Here is a 20,054-nt window from a genome sequence, read left to right on the forward strand (position 1 = left end):
AGACATCTAAGCAGAAACACTTGAGTTTTGGTGATTTAGTTGGTGACTACAGAACTTATATATTAGCAATTATATGAAAAGAAATATTGGGGTATTTTATATTAAAAAGCCCATTTCGGTACACTTCAAAATATGAAACTTTCAAAAACCGCACGACAAAGAGGGTGTGTTCAAGCAATGAATCTGAGCAGAATGTGCAGCTACCAAACCTCATCTGCATAAAACAGGTTGTTTCGTCATAAGTGAAGATTTCCACCATATATATAAAGCTTTTCTAAACCTTCTGGATACATTTTTTACCACTGTAAGTATTAATAAACCAGAAAGGTCTTTTTTTTGACAGCAATGTTGACAGTGAAAATACTGATTTTGCAGCTCTGTGTACAGTAATGCTAGTTATTCATACCATGAATATCATATCAAGGAATTCAATTAGAAAGTTATAAACTGATATTTTATGAACAAAGGATATTCATTTATTCACATGGTACTATCAGCTAATATAAACACAGGCTCTTGACTAACAATAACCTGATCATTTAGACTCAGGAATGCAATATTTATCTATTGTGTTAAACAAAAGCGCTGCCAGATGTTTCTTTTGCACAGCTAGTACCACATATGCTAATGTTTAGACACAGTAGACCAAGCCAGCTAGATGTTATTGTCTACGTGATACACAAAGCATGTTGATTTCCAGAAATGACCCTCTAGATAATGAAAGCCAGATGCTGCATTTGCGCAAAAAGAGAGGAATGACGACTCACTTTGGGAAGAAAATTACAATCCTTTTTCCAGCAGACAAGACAGGCACTCAGATGGGTGGTCTGCAGCTCTCTGCATCTTTCTCTCCTCCTCCTCCTCCTGCGCTCTCCTTTCTTCAGCCTGCAGACAGGAGGACGACTTACAATGACATCAGCATTGATAGTGAGCTCCGTCATATAAATATTCACCTTCCCTGTCAGATTATTTGGTTTATGCAGGGCAGCTGATGGAAGGAATATTCCAGGGGCTGTTTGAGGACAAAGGGAGAATGGAGATGATGGGTGGGGGTGGGGGCACGTTGGGAGTGGTGATTAAGATGAACAGAGCTCGGAGCATAAACGTAACATTGAGTAGCCGTTCCTCAGCATGCTTAAAGAACACCTGGGGCTCTGGGAGCTAAATATGGATCCTTGAAAATTTAAAGACGCAGTTTTTATCCACAAGTGATGGACCCATGGAAATGGCTCAGCTTGAGAACCATGCTTCTGTTTTTTGTTTGTTTTTTTTATATTGTAATAGCAAATAAATTTGTTTATAGAGTTGTTTATTTTTAGACTCAGCTCTTGTTAACTAAAACTAAAAATTGTTAATTGAAACGAAGATAAATATAGAAATAAAGGTAAATATAAGAAATAAATCAATTCTAAAAATAAATGGAAGATGAAACATTTTTAAATATAGCTTTGGCAACTAACTGACACAAAGTTTAAGAACTAAAATTACTAAAACTGAAATAAAAATAAAGAATGACAAGAGCACATGCAATAAATGTAAAATCAAAAATTAAAACTATAAATATAAAAATAAATATTATTACAGTATATATATATACTGTCAGGTATATTGTCAATGTCCAGTGCAATTTATTTTAAAGAAATAATTTAAAATCATCAGCTAAAAAAAATGAAATAACTTCCTTTTCAGTGTTAATAAGTGTGGGCATAGGTTTAGGTTTTTTTAGGTCTGGATCAAACTAGTCATGAGTGTAACCACAGCCATTGCTCATACATGTGGAGGAAATTCTGGGAACCACAAGAAGTCTATATAAACTAACAAAATAAAAGAAACAGACAGTGTGAAGAAAGAACAGGCTTTATTTCTATTTGCCAAATCAGACAGACCTTAACATTTAGATCATTTAAGTTAAAAAGACATTACACTTGAAATTTTAGGTTCCTGCATCAAAATATGTAACAGACCATGTTGTCCTATACACAACTCAGCAATTCTGCACAACTCTGACCTGCTTATGAGAAACGAAGACATTCATAAATAAAAACGGTTACATTTGACTATGTACAAAGAATACGTTTGAAAAGACAGCATTCTATTAGCATTTCTAACACATCTGATGCGCCTCATTGCACGTTCCCTTAAAAATGTAGTTTAGTTACATCTGGGGCCATGGCACTGCATCATTAAAACATTGTAACATATAAATGATGCAGCTTTTAACAGACCACACATTAAGCATTTGAGTAAATTGTTATGTTTTTGCCAGTCTGAGGAAATGGAGAAAATTTCGGAGACCATTTAATACTGAACAAATATTGTAGCTTGCGCAACCCTGTGTCATAGTTGGGGCACTGAAATGGGGATATCCGGGAAAGATTCACTTCCTTTGATTGGGACAGAGCTTGGAGCCATGCCAAAACAGAGGATTTTAAAGTGCATTAAAACAAAACACAATATTAAATGGCAGAAAAAGAAACGCATCCTGATAGTTACAGTCAGATTTAAGTAGCACTGAATTAACAGTTCTAGATTAAAGAAAAAAAGGCAAAGTTACTTATAAAAATCACAGCCTGTTGCCACTTTCGATTTTTAATGCCTGAATTGTAACTTCCAAAGCACCAACGTATATCTGCAATAACAAAGCTTATCCCTCCTACAGTATAGTTCCCAAAAAGATTTAATGGCCAGTGTGAACATTTGATTGTTTAGTATTGATGGAAATTGTTTTCATGGATGGCGGAGGTAGGAAGTGAGCTGAAACACAAACAGAACTCACTTTGAAGTGAAATAGTGAAACAGTTTAAGCCTTCACCACTATTATGATTCACGTGTTTCTTCGTAAAAAAAACCTCAAAAGTGCCAACATGCTTGATTTCATCACATTTTTAGTGAGAATTATTGAGATATAGAGGAGTTGGGTGACAGGGAAAGCTTCTTTGAACATGCAGGTACTAAGTTCAAGTTTTATTTTGCTTAGGCAGACGTCAGCAAAGAGCTCTAACAAAGATCTGAATGTGTCCTGCGTGATGCATTATGTATTTACCTCTGTGCTACTGAGAAAGGCTTACGTCACTGCCCTTAGTCCCACTGACGACAGAAACAAGCACGTCACCAGCGCACGTGAATGAAGCTTGTTCATGAATGTTAAATATGTTTTATGCATGTATCTGATAGCAGATTTATTCACTTAATAAATAAGACCCTTTCCTACACTAGGAGAGCTCTGTCAGAAATAGCAGATCCACAGAAAGGCTCACAAAGTGCTTGTGAGACAAATGTAAGCGAAGAGTGTAACGGTCATCCACACATGGGTCTTCATTACCTACAGCAGAGCAAAGAAATAAAGAAGACCCATCAATAACAAATTAATGTTTCATGCCTTATTAAATATGACTATTTTATTATTGGAGCTTTTCTATCCCTTAGGATGATTTTACAGGAAAAAAATAAAGTTTGATATTTTTCTTCCAAAATCAGGTTAGTAGTTTAACAAGTCCGTAGCTTAAATCAACATTTTTCAAAATGTGAAATATCATTATAATCGTGTCACCATCAAAAAAAACTACATTACACATAATACCAAGATCCACCTGAAAATGAATGAAAACCCTTATCAGATATAGTATTAAATGTTTTAACGAAGATGAAACCAAGTTTGAAGAGCTTTAATTTTTCAGGATTTCAAGTACTAAAAGTTCCCCTATAATTGAAGAATCATTGTAACTCTTATGACGCGCACACACACACACAAGGGTGATGTATTTATTTAGTGATGAATCAGCCTATCTGCACCATACCGGTCTGTACCATACGCTGATGAAACATGTCTGGCATTGATGATGCTAGAGCTTTTCTCAGAACTAACTTCACTTTCTCAGACTACTAGAGGATGTATGCAGGTGAACCAGAAGACTAGATTTAATACACTGTTTTAACTACACACATATTCTATAACATTTAAAAACCAAAAAATGGCTAAATACTTGTATTCACTGAGTTTAACAGTTTTGTGAAATTACTTTGTTTGAAGTTCATTTAAATAATTATAATATGCTGATTTAGTGCTCAAGAAACATTTATCATCACCAATGTTTAAACAGTTCTTCTCAATTCTTTGATGAATAGAAATTTAAACTAAATTTAATTAGAAAACAAATTATTTAAATAGAGATAATTTGTAACATTGTAAAAGCCTTCTATAATTAGAAATGTCACTTGTGTAGAGTGTATATATTTACATTTACGCATTTGGCAGACGCTTTTATCCAAAGCGACTTACATTGCATTCAAGTTACAGTTTTTACATTTTATCAGCTCTTATCAGCTTTCTTAGCTTTTATCAGCTATATATATATATATATATATATATATATATATATATATATATATATATATATATATATATATATATATATATATATATAGAGAGAGAGAGAGAGAGAGAGAGAGAGAGATAATTTGCTGAATTAAAAAAAAAAAAAGTAGAACACATAACACAGACATACAACTGTGGCTTAGTGTTTAAATACTTTTGTGCTTATTCTATGTGTCTCACCATTTCAGAGGGCTCTGGTCTCTGCCTCTATCTTCCTCTCGCCATGCGTGTCAGTGTCTGGGGGGCTGATTGTTTGCCGCACTGCAATCTCTGGCCCACCGCCATAAATACTTAACAAGTACTGCCACGTTTCTTCAGATATCTGCCCATAGTCTGCTCCTGCAAACCAAGCCATAGATAATGAATTCTATGCAAACACACACATATGTGTGTCAGACAAAGTTTGGAAACACACGATGAGTCAAAGACATGTCAATTTGACGCATGCACACACAGTCCATACCTTGTTTAAGCTGGATATGTCCGCCTTTCATTACTGCAATCTTGCTGTTGTCAATGGGGCCTGGCGGCTCTAAACCAGCAGAGAGAGACACAGAGAAAGAGGGATGAAAAAAATAACAACCTTTACAGCGCATAAGCAAACATTCCTTTGAAAATACAGAGGGTGGTCTTGGCAGAGCTAACAAGAAGTCTCGCCATTGGTTGAGTCGATGTTGCCATGTCAAGCTGGTCAAAACACTCAAACAGACAGAGCAATGTTTTAAATGTGTTTCAGAGACACAATGTTTACAATTTTTGGAGAGTACTATAACATAAGAAAAATGTACCTAAATGTAACATGGACTTTTGGCCAAATAGTGAAAGTCAATAGAATATTTTTTCAAAATATCTATCAAGTCAGCAAGTACTGGAAAATGTGACTGTTCTTCTCTATTATGATGTCAAATGTGAGTGAAGGGCATCTCAAACTAGACAAATAAAGAAAATTTGTCCACCGGGAATTGATTGAATTCTTGTCATTTGCTACTTATTGCGATCGTTTCATGTGAGTGACAAATTGCTGGAGGAAAGGGATTGCAACTCATCAGGCCATTGGACAACCTAATTAGACAGCCCTCACACTCACGCCATCAGAATTTAGAGATTACAAGGACACACAAATAAAAAAAAATGTTCAAGAAGAAATTATTTGTAATAAATACTGCAAATTTTCCACAAAAAATATGATTTTTCAATGTTGATTTCACTATAAAAATGTTAAAATATAAATAGAAAATGTCACAATGGTCGCAAAGTATAACCAGACACTTACATACCTCCCTCAGGCCAGTGAACTAAACGCCACAGATTATATTATTTATTTTGCTGCATATTTTCTCAGATGAAAAAGTTTCATGTTTGTTGAGATGTGCATTACTCTGTTTGTATGAGACTGTACCGTTGTCTTTGCCCTTGACAAAGTTCTCCCATTCTCTAAACCACTGCATGCTGATACACAGGATGACTGTAGGCGCTTCTTCAGCTTGAAACTCCTTATTTAACTATAGACAGCAAGAGAAAAAGAGAAATAGAGAGAGATATGAGAACTCCCTTGAACCAATCTAAGCATTTGACTGAATTGTATTATATAGCAATTCAATTGTTATATTTTACTCTGGTGTGAAACATGCTGAGTTTCAAACAAGACCTATAGATATTTACAAAGCTTTAAAACATGTCTGATTCAAAGCTAGCGATGCATCTCACAGATGCTGCACTTCTGAGAAGATTGCAGTGCAGATCACACTCTTGATCTGTCCAGCATGCAGTCTGTGTTTCATCAGTTCTCTGGCTTTTACGAGCACCAAACACTTCCAAGAACATTATGCTCCTTCCAAGAGGAGTTTCCACACCATGTTACATAAAAATGCTGTAGCTCTGAGGACATAACCTAGAAGAACAGTATTAAAATATGCTTCCTCTCCATCTATTATTGACAGTGAGGGTTGTGGCGATATGTAGCATCTAGTGTCGTCAAAAGCACCGACTTCGTTACCAGTCGGCACTGAAATTTTAAAAACGTCCATTTCCTGGTAACATTTTAGTGCTGTTGAGCCGATTCGTAAACAGTGCTGACTGACCAATGTGTTCATGCGGTCAACAGATATGAAGCTTTACGATCATCGCTTTATGCTCTTCACCAAGTGCTCACACAAAAACACACAGGAGCGTTTGAAAGCTGCATCTATAATCCGATCCCTAATATATCTGCATATACACAGATCTGCTGACAGACGGCTGCTTTTAAACGTTCCTGTGTGCTTCTGTGTGAGTGCTCGGTGAAGAGCATGAAGCGATGATCACTGTGGCCAATTACAGTCATATCTTTTGACCACATGAACACATTGGCCAATCAGTGCGGTTTAAGAATCGGTTCAACAGCACTCAAATGTTAGCAGGAAATGGACGTTGGTACCTTTGTCGTCACTAGTAGCATCTCATTGTATACTTTTAAGTGGCAATACTCAAGCAGGCACTAATTTGTCTGTACTTGGATGTCACTTGAAGTAATTTGTTCACCTTGATAAAGGTGTCTATCTCCAGTTTCCGCCGTTTGGCTAAAGTCTCGATCTCTACTTGGCAGATGGCACACACGTACAAGTGATTCACAGCCGGGCCTCCCCCAAACCTGTGAAAAATGTTTAAAACGTGATGAAACGTTCAAAGTATGGCCAGTGAAAAGATCAAACACATAACTCAACAATGTTTACATTGAACTGCTGGTGGAGTTCCTTACACATGACATCACATCTTTTGAACCGACAGAACTCCATACGCATTTTGTTAGTACAGGGTTGGACTGAGGTTTTGTTGACTTCACCGGATCAAAAGTCTTCCCATATTCCACTAAGACGGTAAATGTCCTGAGGACTTCCTAAAGGTCAAAATGTGCATTGCTATGCATGACTCACCTGTTGTAGAGATATTCCCACACATTTTGGGGAAGGATCACAACCAGATCATCCACATAATGGTACTTAGTGGGAGGGATTCCTGTATAAAATCACACCTGAGTTAAGTTTTTACTGCTTACAGTAAGTGAAAAAGATTAAAAATCCACCAGTGTGCACATTATGGGGGGATATACTAGGGTGAAAATGACCTATTGGTCGTAACTGCCAAAAGTGGATGATTTTCTTGCACCAAATCGTGGAGCTCATTGTGTAACTTGTTATACAATGTCAGTAGTTATCAACCAGGCAACTCCACTAGGGGGCCTCGGCAAACTTCCAAGAAGGGCCCAATATTTTTTTAAGAAGACTTATTTAGTTATAACCTTAATTTAAAATACTGAAAATGAAGAACGGCATCATGTTTTTGAGTTTATTTGTTTTTTATTATGGCAGAAGTACATATTTTAGCTTTAGATAAGATGGCCTTTGAATATTGGTCTCAGAAGAAGGGGGGCCTTAGAGTCAAAAAGGTTGAGAACCACTGCTCTATATGAAAAACTGTCTCACATAAAAACATTTATACACTGAATTTGGTGGCTTAATATATTTAATAGTTCACATATGAGTCATCAAATAGAGCTCTAGAGGAGGGAAAAAACAAACTTCAGCCATCCTAGATAAACTTCTGAAGGTAAATCTTCCACTGAAGGAAAAAAAGCTGTAAAAAGATGTGTGAGGTTTTTACGGCTCAAATCTGTTGATTTGAGAAGAAACACAAACATTTATACTATAAGACTGTAAATCCTCAATTTATTCTTATATCACTTAAGACAAAAAAAAAACAAAAAAAAAAAAAACGTAGGGGCCAGCCTATAATTCTTGCAATTTAATGTGATAGTTCACCTCAAGATTTAAAATTCTGTCATTAATTACTCACCTTCATGTCATTCCAAACATGTCTGTTTCTCGTAGCTTCATAATTAAGGCTGAACCACTGATGTCACATGGACTATTTTAACGATGTCCTTACTGCCTTTCTAGGCCTTGAACATGGTAGTTGCGTTTCTGTTTATGGGAGTGTCAGAAAACTCTCAGATTTCATCAAAAATATCTTAATTTGTGTTCTGAAGATGAATGAAGGTCTTACAGGTTTGGAACGACATGAGGGTGAGTAATTAATGACAGAATTTTCCTTTTTTAGTTATCTACCACATACTGTAGCCAGTAAATCCATTTACCTATTCACTAAAGTCAATTTATATTCACTTTCAACACTTTTTTGCACAGCCAAGTGTAAAAAAGTCACTGTGCTTATAGCAGTAACGTTTATGACAGAGAAAGGCTCAGCAGTGCCCCCCCTAAACTCTTCTGAGCTTATGGTTTAACACAAACCTTGATGTAAGTAAATGAATAATTCCTAAATAAATCCACTTAAATTAGATGTACGTGAGAGTATGTGTGTGTGATTGTACCTCCATGCTGACAGAGGAAAGTGTGGTTGGTGATGGGTCCGGGCTCAGTGAATGTGTTGAACTTGTTGAGCCATTCTCTGGAGATGTAGAACTGCAGCAGACTGGGCTCCTTTAAATTAGCCAGAGCAACAACCTTCTGTCTCTCTCTCACAGATTCTTCACTGCTCTTCCTGAAAGCGAACGGAGCATAAAATTACATTCATTTTTGCTATCACTCCATGTCATAAAACAAATCCAAAAGAATTCTTATATTTTGCTGGTGATTCATTATGGTGCACGGCAAGTCACATGATGCCAACATGGCAGCTTCCATGAAGGGGCAACCCACTCCATGTAGAATAAAAAAGCTATTTTTAGGCTACTGATATAACTGCAGTCTTCCGCTTATGTTAATGTTAGGTATGTAACGATGCACCGTGAGCTGGTTGACAATCAATTAAAATGTGTGACGATTCAAATCGGTTGAGATGTTAAATGAATTGTGATAAAGTTGGGAGTAGGGTTCTCTGAGGGGAACTGACTGTCATCATGCCTCTGTATAATGCATATTAAGGTAGTGTTTATAAGAGCAGTGCTGTTCCAGAAGCACCACCTGCTGTCAGAGAGTGAATCTGCATCTCATTCAGCCTGTCTGCTGTTTTATTTTGTGCAGATGTTTTATGTAGCAGCATTTCACAAAGCTGAAGTCAATATTTTTAAATTATACAATCTAATTTAGATTTTAAAAAACTGTTCATGCTGCATTTATTTTCCTGTGTGTAAAACAGTTTAACAGTATCTGAGTGAAAAGGAATATTGGGGAAAAAAAAATGTAGGGCAGAACTTTGTTCTATCTGTTGGTTAGACTGGAGGTTTAAGCAGACTAAATGATTGGGAAGATTGATGGGGAAAATGAGCTATAACCAGGAGTGCACATAAGTGGTCCGCATGCGCGAACAAAATTTAAAAATGCGCTGTGTAAATAAGTTCTGACAGCGCATTTGCGTACCGACATGGTTGACAGCTGTTAATGCACAATTACCATTTTAGATTTTTAGCATAATCTAGGCTACCCGCTGCTGTTTTCAAAGCAAAACTGTTACATTTCATTCACTGATGCTCTTCCATCAGCAGCGCTAAACCCGGAAGCCCATAATACTTAATACATACATAATACTTACTTGCCGGCAACCCGCAAAAATAAAAGCTCGCTGATTTTACGTTTGAAAATGATGAAAATTAAAATTAAAATAATGATAATAATAAAAATATTAGCATTTTATTTTTAAGTTTACTATAAAATAATTGCATTTGTATGTAATACTCCCTTTTTATTTTAAAATAATAGTATTATCACACTTGATTATTTAGTTTATGATTTTTAGTTAGTTATTTTATAAAAAAATAAAAAAATAAAAATAAAAATAAATAAATAAAGTGCAATAATATTATCATCACTATTATTAATAAAAAAAATGTATAGTTATATTTTATGGGTCACACTACATGCCATAGCCCGTGTGAGGACCAAACCAAATCTCCAGGTTCTCATATGAGAACCAAGCTGAAAAACTTGTGCACCCCTGGCTATAACATCTTGAAAATTTGAAAAAGCATGAATTTACATTTCACCATAACTTTAATGGAGGAAAAATATTACTGAGTGTGCTATTCACAACCATTACAAGATCAAAAAATAAGTGTACCTGTAAAAGAGAACATATGCTTCAGCGTTCTGCACTACTGTCTCGTGCACTTCTGTTACATACTGATCGTCAAACTCATACCACTGTCCATTGATCACATTCTGACAGTACGCTATGTAATGACCACCTGTCGAACACAAAAAAAAACATTATTTCACTCAAATAAAACTACAAACAAAATAATGTCTTAATTCTCATCTGGGAAAAGCGCCAGTGATGAATGAATGCCAGTTCATATCTCAAAATCTCAAAGCTTCTGCTACAATTTATTTCGCAATATTACACAGAAGTAACTCACTCCCAGCAGTGCCGTGATGACAGATGACAGACAGTAGGTCATAAGTAGTAATCTGAGATGGGCTCTCCTTAGCCAAGAAGGGCTTAAGATCCAAACCCTCCAATGGAAATGACACGTGGCTATTTATCTTGAATGAGTACATAACTTCATGCCTGAAACGCTTCAGGTGAATGCACAATATCTGAAAAGGAGATGACACACATTCAAACTCACTAGGAATACAAGTTTTTGAAAAGAGCAGTAAATGAGCAAACTTACACGCTTACAAACTTACTTACTTCTGGCAGACGCAGAACTTTACAATATTTCACACCATTTCTCAATCTGGGAAACAGGTAGAATAAATAAGCTCATGTTTCGTCAACCAAACATGCAAACCACAGCTACAACATGATTAAGTCGAAGTACTATTTAAATTAGACCATTAAATAGTAACCACTACATTTTGCCATGTTGATCACACACATTTTAGGAATCTTACTTTTTGCATCGCTCACAGCTGTACATGTTGTCTCCTGTTCGGCAGAAAGAAAATAAACATCAACCAAGGGTTGACAAGCAGTGGAAAAGGGAATATTCATTTTTGCCATCTTACCCTATCTCACTCATATTGCACAGAAATGACATTTTCAGAAATGTCAAACATGATGTGCTTTAATGAAATGAGCAAGCACACGCTATGGTGTATACGAGGTGCCGGTCAGAAGACATCAAAGTTGCATAAAACCGCACACTCACTTGCAGGTGATTCTTTATTTTACCAACGTTTCGGCTAGGGCTGTCAAAATGGCTGAAAAACTAAATTTGAATTTTGTACTTAAATATGATTATATTCGAATTTAAAAAGTATAATTTCAGTTAGGGGGAAAAAAGCTTTTGGCTTCTCTCCTGAGGCCACAAGAGGGCGCATCGAGCAAAATATTACTAATCCACGGTTCTTCAAAGCATAAAATAACAGGACTATCTTTGAAAAATAATGTTTAAAATAATATTTAACCTTATATAATTAAGTTGCTTAAACAATTAGAAACAAAACAGCATCATGTATACAAGTTTAATCACAAAGAGTAACGTAACTTTTTTTCATTTAAAAACATGAGATGCAGTGGAATGGGGAGAGACCCATCCCGCCGTAAAGTTGAGAGACATGTTTTTTCAAAGTTGAACTTACTATAATTTTAAATGGCTTTCTAAATATCAGACTCTCTTTTGCGAGATGCGAGTGCAACAGTGATAGATGTCCCTCTAGAAAATGCGATAAATATGCGTTCTGTGTGAACGGCTTCGTTCCAGTTTTGACATAAACAACAATCTCCGCATTGATGTTCTCCTTTTCCGCAGTATTTTACATGAACAACGTATCCAGTGGGTTCAACTGGATAGGCTAAAAAAAAGCATTAAAATGCAATGATACCTACCTACATCTTTATCGCATCTCATGCGCCAAAAATTGCGCACCCCAAAAATTATTTTAAATTCGATTTTTTTTTTTGACAGCCCTAGTTTCGGCACAACGCCTTTGTCAAGGTACCCAGTATTTCGGCATTGTGCCGAAACGTTGGTAAAATAAAGAATCACCTGTATGTGAGTGTGCGGTTTTATGCCTCTTTACGAAACATGATGTGCTTACCTTTCAGCTCATCAGCAGCAAAGAAGGCCGCCAGGCAGTCCTCCAGCGTTACCATTGGGCCCCAAAACCAACTGGGAATACACGACACTACAAACCTTCATAAACACATATGCTTATATTAAAAGATCAGTGTCTGTTTTCAGGGCAATTACATTGTTTTATATTCGGATTTATAGTAAACACACTAATTTTCAAAAACTGACACTAAAGACTTTTGTTGAAAAAAAGTTATTTTACACATTCTATTCATCAAATAAAAACGACCAATTAAGAATATTAGAATGCTTTCTGAAAGGTCATGTGACACTGACCGGAGTAATAGTTGCTTGAAAATGTGTTTTTTACTGTATATTTGATTAGACAAACATGACCTTAGCAATCTTACCAAAGCCTAATTTTTTTAACTATAGTGGAATTTATTGTCAAAGCCCTATTTTGCTTTTTCCGCATTTTGATCATTCTCTGCCACATCTCTCTCTCACTATACCTTCGTATAGATTCCACGATGTAGGAGATCCAGCCCTGGGTGGCATAGCCTTCTGTGCAGACACCAGCTTTGACAGGAGCACTCTGGTGGATGGAGGAATGGAGTTTGGCCAAATCCTCTTTACCCGGAATAGGCAAAGAGAGGTCCTGAAAGGTCTCCACGGTTGTTGAAACCTACAAAGGCAGATATTTTCTTTGAAACATTGCTCTTTCTGCAGTCTCACACATACTGTTCCCTTAAAATATATCCTTCTACGGTTACATAACATTTGGTTTATGTGATATGAACACTGTTTGTGCAGCTATACATTGCAGTATTCTTCTAAAAGTGATATGAATTGAAAGTGGAGCTTCTCAGAAACTACATGGTACATGATGATCTTGCCGTTTTTAATGCATTTTTAAGTGTAATGAAAGTGATTTGATGCCTAGTGCCCTCTAGAGACAGAAAAACTCCTTGCATCCTTCCTCACCCTGTCACATGTCAAACACTGAACAAGACTCAGAATGGATCCGTCAAAAATATCTGAAATAACACTGCGGAAACGGGACTGCTTCTTCTTCTTGGTGCTTAGGAGCATCTGAGCTATAGGACAAACAATCATGACGGTTATTCAGTGCAAAGCAAAGTACAACTTTTTTTTAACATCTATGCTGCATTTAGTTATATGAGAGAAGCAAACCTTTCTTGAACGTATATGTGGGTCCAGCTCTGAGGGGGCTGGATCTTGGTGGGCCGCTGGAGAGTCTGGAGTGGAGTTCCTGCACACTGTGAGTGGGGCTACAGGGACGAGAGGATGAACAATGCATGGAGGCTTCATTATCAGGTTCTGCAATAAAAAGAGGGATCAGGAAGTGAGAAGATTTCTATATTTTTAAAGTACTATATTCCCATTCATAAACTACTAAATATGCACTACCTTTCAAAAGTTGGGAGTGAGTAAGATGAATACTTAAGCAGGAAAGATGCATTGAATTAAGCGACAGAAAAAGACTAGATTTCCCATTTTAAATAATTGCTGATTTTTTTAGCTTTCTTTTCATTAAAGAATCTTAAAAAAGGACCATGGTTTCCACAAAAATGTTAAGCAGCACAAATGAAGGATTTTTTTAATTTCTGAAAGACCCTGAAGACTGGAGTAATGGCTGCTGAAAATTCAGCTTTGCCATCACAAGAATAAATTTAAAACACAGAACACATTCTAATAATTGTAATAACATTTCACAATATTACCGTTTTTTTCTGTATTTTTGCAGTCTTGGTGGAATTCTTTCAAACACACACACATAAAAAAATGTTTTAAAGACCCCAAAATTTTGGTAGTGTTAAGCCCCGTTAACAATAAAGATATTAGCGTCCACACCAGCAGACAATATCATCTGTTTATTCTAAGCGCACGCTCATCTGTCGCTTCAAATTCTTGAGCTTGTTACAGCAGGATGGATTCTGATTGGCTGTAAATGTTTGTATCTTTCCAACAGCTGGAAAAAAAATAGTTTTGGAAGTGATTCCAATGATATAGTTTCTCTTTGCCTTTCTCGTTATAGCTGTAGACTCTGCTATTCTTTAATATTGAGAACGATTTTTAGAACTATATCTTTATCGTTATGGTCCTTGGTGTGAACGGGTCTTAAAGGTATACTCCACCCCAAAATGAAAATTGACAAACGCCGTATGTGCTGCGTCATCCGAGGCGTGCTTGCGTCGGGCTCTGCTAGTGAACTCATGAACGCGCTTGCAGGAAGTGTCACGGAGGAGCAGAAAAAGTTAAATAAAGTCGATATTTTGTTCTTTTTTTGTGCACAAAAAGTGTTCTCGTCTAATCATACAATTCTGATTGCACGTCTGATGGCAGATGGACTGCTTTGATGACATCTTTCATACTTTTATGGACCCTGACAGTGCAATTTACTATGCAGTCAATGGGACAGTCACAAGCCTCCCGGTTTTCATCTAAAATATCTTAAATTGTGTTCCAAAGACGAATTAAGCTTTTACGGGTTTGGAACGACATGGGGGTATGTGATTAATAACAAAATTTCCATTTTGGGGTGGAGTATCCCTTTAAGACTATAAGAACATCATACCTGTATTTCCTGTTGCCGGCACATGTGTGGTTGTAGTTGTTGCCTCTGTTTCTCTTTCTGCCTGTCCCTCTTGTGCAGCCGTGTCCACATCTGCATCCTCATCCATTTCCCGTGTCCTCTCCTCTCCTCTTCTCTCCTTCAGTCTCTCTTTCTCTGAGATTACTCCATTTCCTCTCACTGCCACACGTTCATCTTGGATGAGCAGCTCTGCTTCTCCTCCTGCTCTCTCTCCATCTCCTCTCTCGCTTCCTGATCCAGAGTCACACGACAGGAACTCATCCTCAGAGGGGCTTCGGTCTCCATCGACATGATTACGGCTCTCAACGTTGCGGTCAGGCTCGACATCTGAGATTGCACCGCTGCAGTCGGTCAAAGGCTCCTTCAGCTCCTCATGAAGTTGGTCCATCAGACATCGCAAAAACTCTTGAGTGTCCTAAAATAGACAGAAGCAAGGAGTGTGTACTTTACAAAAATACTATGGGGCTTATATGATAACATTACAATCTGCATAATAATGTCCATATCCGTGTCGTTACTGTTAACGTAACCCTCGAAGCGCCAAAGTCGCAAAATTGCGACAAGACGACATACTTAATAAAATAGACTGTAGTTCCTAATATGGTGTAATATCTCATTTGTATTCCCTACCACTAGATGGCAGACATATAGTACTTCGATTCTAGACCAAAATTACATCATGTTCCTATTCAAAGTGTTCGAGGAAATAGCAGAAGCAAGTGAGCTATCGAGTCATTGATGCGGAAGCAGTTCAGTTCATAGCATGCGAGTAAATTGTGAGATTTGTGAGAGAAAAATCGCCAAATGGCTAATAAAAAGTTGTAGCTTGAGGATGTGTTGCAAATGTTATTCGCCGATTCTGACTCTGAAGGGGAATATTTGCCTTTTGGAAATGATGATCGGTCGTCTAATAATCGCATTTCTCCCGGTACATCTTTGCAGCACAATGGTGCCACAGTGCAAGGCGAGAGTGTTCACGAAGCACAAACAAGTGATCATTTCGACACCTTTGCCCAATGAGGATGGGGGTGGCAGGGCAATATCTATTATTTCCTGAATATTACTGATGAACTGATCAAAAAGTAGGCTACTATTCAAATGTGTTTTACAAGCATATAGTATAGTAATATACTAATAATTTAGTACATTCTCCTGTTTTATTGTTGGTTTCCTCTTTTCTGATCATTTGGAATGAGGATAAAAAGACAAAAAAAAAAAAAAACCCATGCAAATAAGTTCAAACATCAATTCAATATCTACTATTTCTTGAATATTATGAAATTCAAGATGGCCGCCCCTGATTACGTCATAATATGCAAATTAGATGAGTATATTTACACCCCACATAAACTTTTGGTCATGCCCAACATTTTTCTAATTTACAGCAGATCTCTATCTTTAAGCTCTTTCAAGTGACAAGCTTTTGAAATCTTGATGTCAAAATCCAATATTTTTCCAAAAATCCCTGGCGCCTAAAGGGTTAAACTAAAATATTAAAATTGTTTTGGTCAATTGAAAAAGCTGAAATAAAATATAAATATGTTAGACAATTTATGTACACTTAAATGAAAATTAAAAATGTTACCTTGGCAAATGATCTGAATAAAATCTATTAAAATGATTGAAAATACAACTGAAATAATTAACACAAATTAAAAATTAAAATGACAAAAGCACCTAAACAATACTAAAACAAATGTCAAAATAAAAGCCATTTTAAAATATGAATAATTATTATAATAGTATATAAATAACACTTAAATGACTCTGCTTTATATACCTGTTGAGCGTAGCCACGAAACATGGGGTTCACCAGTTTGATTCCATGAAACAGACTAGTGGGCACAACATAACTTGGCCTTGACAGAGTTAAAAAGAAACCAACAAAGAACGATAAGATTCAGAAAATTAGGACCAAGCTCAATAGAATAAGATTAAGTTAGCTAAAACTGGCCAGATCTAGGTTAACAGTTTGCCAAGTCAGTACTTGTTACCGTTTCTTGTGCCAGAGCTCAGAGATAAGCTTCTGATAGCTTTTACACAATGCCGGCTTCTTATCCGTACGGACCAACCCACTGCAATCCAGGAAAAACTGGGTCAAAGGAGGACTGAAAAGAGAGAAAAATAGAAAGAAACAGGAAAACAATGTCAATTTATGAGGCAGGATACACGGAACCGAAAAATAAACCAGTGAAATCAGTCAAGCTTCCAATTTGTGTTGTCTGAATTATGCTTATTTGTGCTTCGCAAGTTGTGAGCTCACCAATTGGAGAGGGCCTGCAGTGCAGCATTCATGTAACAGGAGTTCCCAATGTTCTTCATCCCTGTGAGACCTTTGGCATGTGGAACAGAATCTTAGTCGTTACACATAACCACTGACAATGAGATCCAATTTAATTCAGCTTACTTCCATTATGCCTTCTCATATTAAGAGAACAGAAAAGGTAACTGACTGGTTATTTGTTCTTATAGACATTATTCAATCTGCTCCTTTAAAATGTTGTATAAGCAGGACATAACAGTCATCTATTAGTAAATATATAAGTCATTTGAGAAATCCATAATGACTGATAACTGTTGTGAACATCTGGGGTCACTTAATTTTTAACACTGCAGTGTTAGGTAAGGAATCAATGCTTGTACTCAGCAAGGATGCATAAATGCTGTGATTTAGAACTTTATATTCATCAAACAAAATCTGGAACAAGTATTACAGTTTCCACAAAAATGTTACAACATTGATAATACTAAGAAATGTTTCATGAGAGCCAAATCAGTTTCTCGAGGTTCAAATGTTTTCGAACACCAGATCAGAAAATTCAGCTTTGCCATTTCAGAAATACATTGCATTTTACAATATGTAAATTAAACAAAATGGTCATTAATTGTAAACTGTTTTTGCTTAAATCTGTTTTTCAGTCAAATAAATGCAGGTTTGGTGAGCATAAGGGACTTACTTCACTTCAATCATTAACGAATCTTATTAATCTTAATATTTTCTAGGTGGGTGTCCTTGCTATTTAGCCTTTATTAGAGGATTTGAAATACCATGCAACGTGTACTAGCTAGCCTGTTAATACAATTATACCTCTGGGTTTGAGCTCATCCTCCTCAGATTCTGAGCCTTCCTCATCCGCCACTGCGATAGGCACTGCTTTTAACGGGTGACATGCTGTCTGGGGAAGAGGATCCTTTGGGGATGAAAAAACATGAGAATTGTGTTTCTTGAACTATACATGTGCTTTATAAATTATTGTGTCTACATGACATCTTAAGACTGCTATTAATAATGCAGGAGACACAGCCAACCTCAACCAGGAAGTACCATCTTAATCATGTTTACACCATCCTAAAAAGTGCACATTTCTGTGAGATGTTTCAAATAATCTGATGGCTTTACCTGTTCATGTGGTTTGCAGCGGTGAGCTAATGATACGGGAGTAACAGGCTTTGGTTCCAGAAACACCTCCCTCTCACAGACATAACACCACACTCTGAACGTGGTCAAGTTTACTGTCAGATTGTGTTTTTTGGCCTGGAAAAAAAAGAGATGCACACACGTACAAAACAACAAGAGAAATTGGTATGGATAATAACTGAACAAAACGAATGCCCAAGAATGGATTGAATAACTGAATGAATAAGAATGTCACCTGTGCATGTTTAGTACTGTGATCAGAATGAGATTCTCCGCAGCCTACATAAGAACAGTCACACTGTGGGGAAAGCAGGACAAAGAGAGTAATAATTATTATTATATTTTTTCTGGGCCAAAAATGCATTATACTTGTCTAACATGTTTGCTAGGGAAAAGGCTCCTCACCTGTAGACATGCCCAGAGGTTGGGTCCATCTACTCCACATGACTGGCATGTGCCCTTCAGTAAAAACAATGAGATAAAATTCACTGTGCACCACTCATAACACATTTAAGACTTAAATATTAGCAAAAGCAATTCTAACCTTTGATTTCTGAATCAGTTCCTCCTTAGTAACTTCACCAATAGAGTCCAAGTGAGGACAAAGATCCCCGCTGTCAGTCATCTTGATTTTCACCTCACTCTAAAACACAAGGGTGAGTAAATGATGACAGAATTTTTTTTGTTTTTTTTGTTGAACATGTACCTTCAAGTATATCCTTCTAATGTACTTACAGTCTCGGTTTCAGCGTAAAGGAGAACATTTGCCATCACTGAATGCATTATTGTAAAAGTAATGAAAAACGAAGTGTGGTATCTAGCATCGAGTAGCTGTGAGTCTGTGCCTGAAAACTCCCAAGAGCCCAAAACTGCTGTTTCATGCGCCTAGCACGACTGAGAAGGATGCATTCACCCCGTAGCACCTCGTCTATTGTTACAGTGAGGAAATGCACAGTAATGCATCGTACAGATGTATTAATCCGTGAATCTATTTTTTCCATAAGTAAAGTAGCTTAAACAGAAATCCGAAAAGAAAGGGAAAAACAACAACAATAATAATATGAATCGGCCTCACTATTCATCAGAATTTAAAGAATAATATCTCAAAACAAACGGTATCTTTCTGCGTCTGCAGTTCCTCTACGTGTCATCGTCAGCCACCTAAAAGCTGTTTAACATCACGATCTTACAGAATAAACAGGCCATATTTCCACTCGGACTGCAAGACACTGTTCATGCGCTGAGTCGACATGATAGTATCTAAGCTAAATAAACAGTGACACTCCGCTTCAGCCGAAGGGAAGATAAGAACAAACATTTACCTGTCAGATAGTAATAAAAATAACGCTCATAGATGATCATTTTAGGCCAATCGGTGGTATTTGTAACAGTGGTGGGTAGAAGTGCACTAAGCAGCATCCATACTGAATACAGCATGAGTGTGCGTCACAGCTTTGACCAGAGCCAATGAACGCTTTCAGTTCTTTCATCTGATCAAAAACTATTTTTAATTTACTTAAACTTACACAGTTTACATGCTGCTTGATTTAGGAGTTGATGTTTTTATTGTTTTGTTATTATTTTTACTTTTTTACTTATTTGTCATATAAGTAGCTGATCTTGAACCAGCCGTTAGTCGCTTTATTACACCGTTAATCGCTTGTATGGAAAACAGACGAGCTGACTTCAG

At 36.8% G+C, this 20,054-nt stretch overlaps 1 protein-coding gene across 4 annotated transcripts; it reads right to left on the reverse strand.

Moving 5' to 3' along the window:
* Window positions 1-1,841: 1,841 nt before the first annotated feature.
* On the reverse strand, window positions 1,842-19,927 carry usp20 (ubiquitin specific peptidase 20). Of its 4 annotated transcripts, XM_058774563.1 has the most exons (26): window positions 19,687-19,927; window positions 19,100-19,292; window positions 18,909-19,007; window positions 18,770-18,823; window positions 18,600-18,662; window positions 18,347-18,481; window positions 18,035-18,137; window positions 17,210-17,279; window positions 16,941-17,054; window positions 16,727-16,805; window positions 14,929-15,361; window positions 13,524-13,670; window positions 13,314-13,426; window positions 12,842-13,014; window positions 12,355-12,449; window positions 11,206-11,239; window positions 11,003-11,048; window positions 10,725-10,905; window positions 10,427-10,553; window positions 8,742-8,911; window positions 7,288-7,369; window positions 6,896-7,004; window positions 5,775-5,877; window positions 4,839-4,907; window positions 4,556-4,714; window positions 1,842-3,322 (listed from the first exon to the last, which is right to left on the reverse strand). In XM_058774563.1, the coding sequence occupies exons 2-25, from the start codon at window positions 19,145-19,147 to the stop codon at window positions 4,560-4,562; spliced, it is 2,802 nt and encodes a 933-aa protein (XP_058630546.1). In that variant the 5' UTR covers window positions 19,148-19,292; window positions 19,687-19,927; the 3' UTR covers window positions 1,842-3,322; window positions 4,556-4,559. The 4 variants fall into 4 exon arrangements, 3 of the variants coding, with proteins under 3 accessions (XP_058630546.1, XP_058630548.1, XP_058630547.1); XM_058774565.1 differs by lacking the exon at window positions 19,100-19,292; XM_058774564.1 differs by lacking the exon at window positions 19,687-19,927 and having other exon boundaries at window positions 12,355-12,425; window positions 19,100-19,666.
* Window positions 19,928-20,054: the final 127 nt, after the last annotated feature.

The sequence above is a fragment of the Onychostoma macrolepis genome, chromosome 05, assembly GCF_012432095.1.
Source record: "Onychostoma macrolepis isolate SWU-2019 chromosome 05, ASM1243209v1, whole genome shotgun sequence".
In the NCBI taxonomy this organism is placed as follows: Eukaryota; Metazoa; Chordata; class Actinopteri; order Cypriniformes; family Cyprinidae; genus Onychostoma; species Onychostoma macrolepis.

What these genes read in the sequence shown, in the direction of transcription:
- usp20 (XM_058774563.1), bottom strand. Translation starts at nt 19,147, where the DNA reads ATGCATTCAGTGATGGCAAATGTTCTCCTTTACGCTGAAACCGAGACT. An exon ending in GGATGAGCTCAAACCCAGAG is followed by an intron (nt 17,280 to 18,034) that starts GTATAATTGTAT and finishes CACATGCCAAAG; the next exon opens with GTCTCACAGGGATGAAGAAC. An exon ending in ACATATCCAGCTTAAACAAG is followed by an intron (nt 4,715 to 4,838) that starts GTATGGACTGTG and finishes CTTGGTTTGCAG; the next exon opens with GAGCAGACTATGGGCAGATA.